The following is a 9,586-nucleotide window of genomic DNA, read 5'->3' on the forward strand; positions in this document are numbered from 1 at the left end:
GAAGCCTAGCAAATCGAAGGAATGGGTCAAAAAGCGTCATGCGAAGGGACTTGGACGACGTTGTAGCGGTGAAAAACCGTCACACACGACGCTTAAGACCGCGCAACACGAGTGCGAGGATTCGAGCACGTTTTTAGTGGGTCGATCGTCATCTTCTGGTGACTCGGACGATCGAAACTCAAATTCAAGTAGCAAGAAAAGCTATGACAGTGGTGAGGTCGTTATTTGCAGCTCTAAAAAGAAAAGGTCTAACAGCAAAAAGGGTTACTTCAATATCTCCTCGTCCAAAGCTCTAGCGCCAGGAAAATATCGATACCTTACGCCAGACGAGATTCAAAACGGTATAGTTCCGAATTATGATTTTGCAGTGATTGTAAATCGCAAAGTCGAAAACCCTGGATGCATTCGAAGAGCACTGAATTGTATCTGTTGTTGCACCGCTGTGGATGATTCTCAGTCGGGTAGATCACCAATGAGTTGCGTTGCGGAAGCTATGTACAAGCGCTCAGGGTTTCGGCGTCTTTGTATGACTAGTTCACCAATGGTGAATGCAAGTGAAGACGAGCATCGTAGGATTGTTACTAAATTATGTGCCCAAGGACTACTTGTGGATATTATTGATGGAGGCGATTCAAAGGGTGAGATGCACTCTGGGTACTTGATTCTACTGGTTCGTGCACCAGAGCCAGTCGTTCTATCGCTGGTGAAGCAGTTTCGAATACAAATGTGGATGGATCATGGCGCCGTCGTGGATATGGAACAGGATGTGGCTCAGCGACGCAATGATCCATTGACACCGGCTGAACGGATTGAAATTGTTGATTACATTATTGAACAGAGGGCAAGATTATCGAAAAGTGATGTGTGGATCCATGATCTGTTTCCGATGCATAACCAGAGCGTCACGAATACGCTAATCCACCGGTGGGTTGCGTCATGGCGACTGCATGAATTGAATGACAAAAAAGTGCTGCGCTCGTTGCGTTATAACTTTGGTGAAAAAGTGGCTTATTATTTTGCTTTTCTCAAATATTACAATACGTGGCTTATTCCACTTGCGGCAATTGGCATTTTGCTGGAACTTTTGCGTGGAGTGATCACGATGACGACATATATGCGATTGCTGCCATTTTGGGGTCTGGGCGTGTCGGTGGTTTGGGGATTTGGATTTCTTAAGTCGTGGGAGCGTGAAAATGCTTGCATGCAATATGAGTGGACGGGAAAACTTCATGTGAAACAGATTGAGTATTGCAATAAGCAATTTTATGGACAGTCCCGTGTAAATTCTTTGACGGGAGACGTGGAAGTAGTGTACCCGGCATGGCGACGACTACCCAAGTACTTTTGCGTCATTCTATTTATGCTGGCGCAGTTGCTCATTATGCTTGTACTCGTCGCAAGCTGGGTGACTATTTATGAAATTCTCAAAGCTACCTATAAGGAGAGCCACATTTTCTCGATCCAATGGTTTTTGATCTTGCTAGAAGGCTGCATATTTGGCTTCTTTGTCGATGTCGTACAGTGGAATATGGTGGTGACCAAGATGGGCGCTTTGTTCACACATTGGGAAAATTATCGGACGGAGGAGCAGTATGAACGAGCTTTAATAAGCAAGCTCTTTTTGCTTGACTTTTTAAATTACTATACGTGGTTCTTCTCGCTCGCGTTTGTATTTGTGATTCCGGGGCTGGGTAATTACTTGACGAACTGTCTTAACCACATGTTCTCCGGCGACGCTATGAATTGCTGCTTTGGCCCATATGTCGACCAAGACGGCTCGTGCATTACGTGTCCCGTCGGTGACAAGGATGCCACATGCATCCAGTGTGTCGGTCTTTTTACTTTTGACCGCCGCCATGTTGATCTTGGTGCCATGTTTGTTACTCCAATCGTAATAACGCAATTGCTCAACATACTCTTGCGATTAGTTGCCCCCATTCTCGTCCGAAAGCGTCGCGAATACGCCCAGGAACGGGCCGATGTGCAAGCGCAACAGCGTGTACGTGATGCTGGTGCGATGAAGATTCTAGGCTCGCTGGATTATGAAGACCAGAAAAAGTCTCAGTTTGACAATAAGTCGAGTTCACGCTACCTCGAGTACACGCCATCCGAGATTGAAGTACTTAATAAGAAAGCACGTGAGATAGTATTTGACAGTGCCCAAGATACTTATGATCCGTACGATGACTTTCATGTTTTGACGGTGCAATTCGGTTTTACTGTCATATTTTCAATGTTGTGGCCTCTAATGCCGTTCGCGTGTTTCCTGATCAATAGTATAAAAGGTCGTACTGATGGGTACCGATTATGCAAGACGCTAAAGCGTCCAATTCCACGGCGAGCGAATGGTATTGGGGCCTGGAAGGGCATTCTGACGACCTTTGCGTATATCGCTGTAATTGTCAATGTGCTATTAATTTGCATTTCAACTGGTGTTCTTGAATTTTTTCAAGATAACTGCGTGCGAGATATTCAAAACCAGCTTGAAAAACAAGGGAAAAGTTTGGACGATTTTATTTTCGGGCCAGACTTTGGCTGTTTGCATTTTGCGTGGCGTTTAGTCATTATTCTATTGCTGGAACATTTTTTAATAGCGATCGCGTATGTGGGAATGCAGCGAATACCGCATGTACCTGCTTGGATTAAAGATGTCATGAGCTCTCGTGAAAAGAATTTTAAAGTGCTATTGCGAAAACATGAACAAGAATTATTTTCCAACCGGTGCTTTAAACGGCAGGGCGACGATGGTCTGACTGCTAATGCAGGCATCAGCAGTGATAAACCAACAGTCTCATCGAAGTCAATTCGTATTGATATGAAGCGTCTTGTGGGGATTGGGGACACCACATCAAGTATGTCGAGCTACTCGTCCTCCGCTCAATCATCAATTCTTATCGATCCTATGACACCAGTCTCACACGCTATGAATGAATCGGAAAATGCAACGAGTGCTAGTGGTCGTACAAAGGCTCGCGAAAAGCTTGCGCGGCAATGGTCTGATGGCTCGAACAACTAACGCTTATTATTGAATTGTGTGCCACTATTTATTTCGAAGAAAAGAAACTGCTTTATATGTCTTCATGACGGGAGGCACGCAGAACAAGACCTCTAGTGTTATTATATAATATACGTAATTAATCTTCGGAAGCATAGCATAGCATGTATCATCATCTTGCTTATTCCTTATATTGTAATACTTCGGAGCTACTCGGACGATGCAAAATATCATAGCGACTGTTGGCACCCCAGAAAGAAGCGGAGCCCGTCAATACTGCTTAGAAAGATCTTATGCGCGCAAAGATTAAAATAATTCGAACCGCTGAAAAATCGAACTATCTAGCGAATGAAGGTTCCTCGAAAAATTTATAAAAATGCGGTCAGCACTGCCTTCAAGCAATAGAGCAGCGAGGTAAGGTCTGGATTTATGGGGTTGACTAAACTGGTATCGCAAATTTTGTAAGATTATATCCATTTTCTGATGATTTTTAATAATTTCTTTAGAATTAATTAAAAACTTTGAATATTGTTCTGTCCAGGAAATGAGCTTGCTATCAGCCTGTATAAGTCAATGTTGGTCCGATAACATACATTTTTACTTCGTCAACTATTTAAAACACAACAAATATTGTGGCAATCCTTGATGTAAGAACCCGTTGGACAGCGTAGTTTTGGTCAGCAATGAATGCGGCATTAGTACTTCTGACTCGGAAAAGCTTAGCATCAACTTTTAAGACCTAAACGCGGTGCGAAGGGTCAGCGTGCAAGACGATCGGACATCGCACCAACCCTTTTCGGTTCAAGAAACATGGGAGCGCCTAAAAAACGGCTTTCCTGCCGACGTATGCAATGAAGCTGCCCGAACGTTCAAAAATGTCAAATCAATTAAGTGGCATAGTCTTTAAACCCAAACAAATGAAATCAGTGCTGGTCGATAGGTAGTCAATTTAAGTGACTCCCCAGTTACGTAACAATTCGAAATTAAGGTAGTCTTTTTTGTGTTCACTAACTACGTCTGGCAATATGGCTTGGTCTTTTCGGTACATGACACTATATCGTGGTAATTCCGAAACTTGTCCAAGTCGATTCAATCTGATATTTTCTGAGTACAGAGAAGATCTTCAACTCCGGATTCCGCATTCTCCGTCCTGATGCTGCCGCCCTCCGCCTCCATGCGACCCGCGGTCGTTCGTGCCTTTTCTTCAGCAAGAAGCTACGTGCAAGAGACCATCATCCCGACGTATCACTTTCAAAAGAGCCTCTTGCGCCTTCCCATCCCTAAGCTCGAAGACACTTTGTCCCGTTACTTGGCCGCTGTCGAGCCTGTAGTGTCGCCCCAACAACTCCACGACTCCAAGCGCACCGTCGCAGAATTTCAACGTGGAATTGGCCGCGAACTCCACCAAGCACTTGTTGCTCGCGATTCGGCGAACAAACACACGTCGTACATCAATCAATGGTGGCTTGACATGTACCTCCAAGACCGCCAGCCGCTTCCTATCAACTACAATCCACAAATCAAGCTCAAAATGGATCCCGTGGCCGCGAAAAACACGCAGCATCAACGCGCAGCGTCCCTTATTTCCTCCACGGTCCGCGTCTTTCGTACTTTGCGGGACAAGAAGCTCGAGCCCGATATTTTCCATACGAAACCCCACGTTACTAAAACCAAAGCGTTCCAGTATTTCTGCAAGCTTTTACCCGAAAGCGTGAGTTTCTACGGCGCAGCAGCCTTTGGGGCGTATCCACTCGATATGTCGCAGCACCAGTACTTGTTTGGGAGCACGCGAGTGCCAAAGATCGGAAAAGACGAGCTCCAGATCACGCGGAAAGCGCGACATGTTGTCGTTCAGAGAGGCACGCGATTCTATGCCTTTGACGTACTTACGGTGACTGGCGATGCGATACCGGACGCGCACATACTGGCTCAGGTCGAGGCGATTTTGGCACTGCCATTGACAAAACATACGCCCCAGGACCCTGGCATGGGCCTCTTGACGACTATGAATCGAAATGCGTGGGCCAATGTCCGTCAGAAGTTGGAGATATCCGGAATAAATAAAGCCACACTCGAGCAGATTGACAGCACGCTGTTTATCGTGTGTTTAGAGCACGAAAAGCCTTCGACGCCAGAACAAGTCAGCCGGACGTTCTTAACCGGAGATGGCACGAATCGCTGGTTTGACAAGAGTTTTCAGCTCATAATTGCTGCTAATGGAATGGCATCTGTGAATTTCGAGCATGCGTGGGGCGACGGTGTCGCGGTGTTGCGTTATTTAAATGAGATGTACCGTGACAGTATTCAGGATCCCGTGCTGAAAGCAAGCGGTCACGCTGCGATCCAGGAGCTCAAGTGGGAGATTCAGAGTGACACGAAACAAGTGCTAAATGAAGCGAAAACGACGTATGCGAAGTGGGTCCGTTCGTTGCTCCTTGCGTGTGCGGAGACGCCCGTCACGCGTGCTATTGGCAAGCAGTACGATATTGGTACGGACGGACTCATGCAAATGGCTATTCAATTGGCGCACTTTCGATTGCATCAGCGGTTTGTAGCAACGTACGAGAGCGCGAGCACGGCAGCGTTTAAACACGGACGGACCGAGACCGTGCGTAGTTGCACAAACGAAGCAGTAGCGTTTGTGCATGCGATGACAAACGCTTCGGTATCGGACGCTGACAAAGCCGCTGCTTTGCGTACGGCGGTCAAGAAGCATAGCGAACTGACCAAGAATGGCGTCATGGGTCAAGGATTTGATCGGCATCTCTTTGCGCTGCGAGCGATGGCCAATATACAAGGCGTTGACGTGCCGGAACTGTATACATTGCCAGCGCACGACATTATGAGTAAAATCATTCTATCCACGAGTACGTTGTCGAGCCCAGCGCTGGAAGGGGGAAGCTTTGGTCCTGTGAATGACGAATGTTACGGCATTGGGTACGGTATTGAGAACGAAGGTTCGGCATTTCAACTCTCGAGCTACCGCAAGGATCTTCCTCAGCTCAAGGATCTGTTGGTACAAAGCCTAATTGATCTCGAGTGTTTGCTCGCCGACACAAGTTCGAAAAACTAAAGCCCGAACGCCAAGGTAGCGATTGCATGAAAGACGGTCACTTTCTATTAATTCTATAGCTTATTTGATGCTTCTTTTCTCTTTCACACTCATCGTCGTCGCAGTTGCTTGGGGCTACGGGGACGACCTCCGTTCATGGGGCGATCGTTACCGGGTCTCTTCACTCCAGTCAAAGCTCCCGGATTGAGTCCAGCCGGCCCACCTCGGCCATTGTTTCGGTCTTTCCACGCTGTACCACCCGCCCCCTGGACACTTGCTCCAGCGGCTTGATTTCGAGTCCGATTGTCGCGCATGCCAGTTGTATCTCCAAAGCTGTTGCGATCATTCCGTCGTGGTTGTTGCGAGTCACGAGCATTTTGGTGGCTACGACTGCGTGAAGCTCCTTCTCGACCTCGGTGGTCGTTGGGATGTGGTAAACGACTGACTGAAGCGTCCCGATGAGGGGACGTGACTCCTTTTTCGGCTTTGACGTCGGCTTTAATTGCTCCGTCTTTCTTGTTTTTCCACGGAAGAAGTTCATCCGCCACGAGCTCGACCGTCTGCGCACGGAACGACACCGGCTCCTTTCCTGGCTCGTCAAACGCCCAGTCTCGAGGTTCTGGCTCCTACACAAAGACACCGTCAGGTCGTTCCAATTCAACGCCGATGATCCAAACGAGACGTACGATTTCTTTAAAATACTCGTGTTCTAACGCTTCTTTCGCCGTAATGCGTATTTCAGGATCTGTACGAGAAAAACCACGTCAATACACTCCTCTTGAACGTCGCCATTCAAGCACGTACCATATTCCAGCAATCGCGACAACAGATCCAGCAATGCTGCGCCAGCACGGCCGACACCAACTTTGACGGCGTTTTTCAATTCCGAGTGCGTCGGGTACTTGCGTTCCCGTCCCATTTGCACAACGTGGTTGTACTCTGGTAGATTCTCAAGTCCCTCCCACGACTGTGGCGTTGGCATGCCCAGGACCTTGAAAATCTTGTCCAATTGATCCTTTTGAAAGGGAGCATTTGACCCCTCGACCTCCTTTCCGCAAAACAACTCGCGCGTATTGATCAATTCAACAAAAATACACCCTACAGCCCATAGATCCACAGCCTTGGTATAGTGTTTTGCGCCAAGCAACAGCTCTGGAGCGCGGTACCAGAGTGTCACAACCACGCGCTCAACATCAGACAACGCTTTGATCGGCTCTTTGTAAAGACGTGCCAAGCCTAAATCTGTACACGACATGACGCACTCAGCACACGTGTCTTGTTGTTAGAAATCGATAGAGTATCACACCTGCAAGTTTTACTTGGCCACGCTTGCGTCCATGGCCAACCACGAGGATATTCTGGGGCTTCATATCTCGATGCATTACCCACGCGTCGTGCATGTAGTCCACACCTTTTAGAATCTGATACATAAGCGACTTGCGTGTGTATTCTCCAAGGGGCTTTTGCTTGCTTTGAATAATAATGTCGTGGAGATCGTGGTCCCCGTACTCAAACACAAGTGCCAACGTCTTTTCCCGTGGATCCACGTGCACGTCATGAAGATGCACGACATTATCATGATGTAATTCGCGTAGTAACTTAATTTCACGAACTGTAGCACTTGACAGCACAACGTCGTTCTTGCCCTCTTTGTGGGACTTGACGAGCTTGATCGCAAACGTCATGGGGTCCTCGTCTTCGACGGCGTTCAAGCCAATGGCGGCCGGACGCGGAAGCAATGCGGCCGAGTTGGCTTCGGCTTTAAACACCATACCGTACGTACCTTCACCGATCTTGCCCAAGATGCGGTACTTATCCGTCAAGCTCTCGGGTCTCCGTAACGCCGAGCGGCGCATGGTCGTATGTACAATGGTGTAACCATGTAACCCGAAGTAAATTACAAAGACTCGCCAGAACACTGTTAAGAAATAAATTTCGAATTTTTTTTGCGAAATTGCAAATTTACGGAAGATTACGCAGCGCTTTTTTTACGTTATCAATTCTTGCAGGTCGCTTGGAGATTCAAAGTCGAAGCGGCATTTTACAATAAACGACAGAAGAAGGCAAAAACGTCGAGATTTTATGAAGTACCTTGAGGAGCCCCAACTATCGTGGCTCAACTCCGTATTAAGTAGCTGTGAGATCGGAGACCGCTTGATTACTGGGAAGCTGGAAACGTACTCGTGCAAGAAGGCGGGGAGCGACAAACGGTTGGCCAAGAGCCTGGAGCTTTATTATCAGCAGGAGATGGAGGAAGTTAACAATCCCCTGAGCGTGTCCCCTTTAGGGCCTCTCGCGGCGCCGGCCACGCGCAAAGTGCTTATTAATTTGATTTCAACGATGAATGCTAGCTTTCCTGATTACGACTTTAGCGCCGTGAGACCGCAGCAATTTCGAAAAGAAGTCGACTTTCGGAGAGCTCTTCAGCGTATTAATCACGACTTGGCCGAAATGTTTGACGGTAGCGGCTTTATGAACAAGATGTGGGGAGCCATTGCTGAAGTAATAAAGCTCGACGAGTGCGACGTGTATAGCTACATTCCAGACATGGACGCAGACCCTTTTTCGGATGGCAATTTGTACGTTTTCAAGATGGAAGTACGGAACACTCTTTTTTTTCAGTATTAAGCGTTTTTTTTGCTTGCTAGGTGGTCATTTAATTATTTTTTTTACAACCGAATGCAGAAAAAAGTGCTATATTTTACGTGTCTTTGCAAAGGGTACACACATCCATGGATCCCAAATTCTTGACACCCTTCGCAACTTATTTAATATTTAACAATGTATACCTTTAGATTGTCGTACGAAAGTGATATGGACGACGAAACGATGGATGAGCCTGCAGCGATGGACGAGGATGGAGAAGATGGAATGGAGGATTATTTTGGCATGACTTCGGACTGGTACAATGGATTTAAATAATTATATGCTGTTGGATGGGTTTTACGGCTTTATTTACAGGGAAGATGGCTCATAAATTGCACCTGCGTACAGGTCCTTTTTTTCTCATTGCAATTGACCTGCTACAGCAGAATTTAAAGCGGTTCACGAACTTGTGCGTTCTCGTTACTTTCGTCCTCTTCCTGGTTGCACCTCAAGGGTCATCCTTCATTGCCACAAGACTGAATAGCACTCCTGAAGCGCTTGAATGCTTACTGTAAATCTCGTTTATGTATGTTAAATTTCACATTAATAGTGTATAGTTGCGACTCTAAAAGGCTCTCTTGGATGTTGATTGCACTTGTTTTTTATGCTTGGTTTACGCCTTTCAGTGTGTGTCCCTCGCACGGCTATACCGAATAATCGTAATACTTAGCGACATAAGTTATATATTGCCGAACGTACTGTGTGGACATATTCACTCTGGTGATAAGCACTCAAAAGATGACACCAAATAACGTTACGGTATAAGCTGTAATAGTTTGATGAAAGAACCTTTTAGCAGGCAAGAGATAGAACAACACTTTTAATATAGCGGTGCGCAGAGAGACGTCATGTGCCTGCTCTATTCCAGAGCAAAACCGACCTCAGTGGCCGAG

At 46.7% G+C, this 9,586-nt stretch overlaps 4 protein-coding genes across 4 annotated transcripts in view; 3 read left to right on the forward strand and 1 right to left on the reverse strand.

Moving 5' to 3' along the window:
- Positions 1-3,016, forward strand: part of CCR75_005727 (uncharacterized protein) — a gene marked incomplete at both ends in the record, with an annotated part of 5,231 nt that extends 2,215 nt beyond the window's left edge. Inside the window, one exon of the mRNA XM_067963803.1 lies at positions 67-3,016. Within this exon, the coding sequence (XP_067820808.1) occupies positions 67-3,016 (2,950 nt within the window). The remainder of the gene's footprint in view (positions 1-66) is intronic.
- A 1,132-nt stretch (positions 3,017-4,148) lies between these two features.
- CCR75_005726 (uncharacterized protein) lies at positions 4,149-6,068 on the forward strand (the record flags this gene model as incomplete). The annotated part of the gene is made up of 1 exon (XM_067963802.1): positions 4,149-6,068. One exon carries the CDS (start codon positions 4,149-4,151, stop codon positions 6,066-6,068), a length of 1,920 nt encoding a protein of 639 aa, XP_067820809.1.
- Positions 4,848-7,961, reverse strand: CCR75_005725 (uncharacterized protein). Its single transcript, XM_067963801.1, has 4 exons — positions 7,354-7,961; positions 6,852-7,289; positions 6,734-6,792; positions 4,848-6,673 (listed from the first exon to the last, which is right to left on the reverse strand). The coding sequence occupies exons 1-4, from the start codon at positions 7,901-7,903 to the stop codon at positions 6,158-6,160; spliced, it is 1,563 nt and encodes a 520-aa protein (XP_067820806.1). The 5' UTR covers positions 7,904-7,961; the 3' UTR covers positions 4,848-6,157.
- A 168-nt stretch (positions 7,962-8,129) lies between these two features.
- Positions 8,130-8,969, forward strand: CCR75_005724 (uncharacterized protein; the record flags this gene model as incomplete). Its single annotated transcript, XM_067963800.1, has 2 exons — positions 8,130-8,626; positions 8,843-8,969. 2 exons carry the CDS (start codon positions 8,130-8,132, stop codon positions 8,967-8,969), a joined length of 624 nt encoding a protein of 207 aa, XP_067820807.1.
- Between the last annotated feature and the right edge of the window lie 617 nt (positions 8,970-9,586).

Source organism: Bremia lactucae, linkage group LG12, assembly GCF_004359215.1.
Source record: "Bremia lactucae strain SF5 linkage group LG12, whole genome shotgun sequence".
In the NCBI taxonomy this organism is placed as follows: Eukaryota; Oomycota; class Peronosporomycetes; order Peronosporales; family Peronosporaceae; genus Bremia; species Bremia lactucae.

Excerpts from the sequence above, each read along its gene's own strand:
- CCR75_005725 (XM_067963801.1), bottom strand. The coding sequence starts at position 7,903 with ATGCGCCGCTCGGCGTTACGGAGACCCGAGAGCTTGACGGATAAGTAC. Across the intron at positions 6,793-6,851 it reads GTCGCGATTGCTGGAATATG|ATCCTGAAATACGCATTACG; the intron begins GTACGTGCTTGA and ends TTTCTCGTACAG. Across the intron at positions 6,674-6,733 it reads ACGAGTATTTTAAAGAAATC|GAGCCAGAACCTCGAGACTG; the intron begins GTACGTCTCGTT and ends GTCTTTGTGTAG.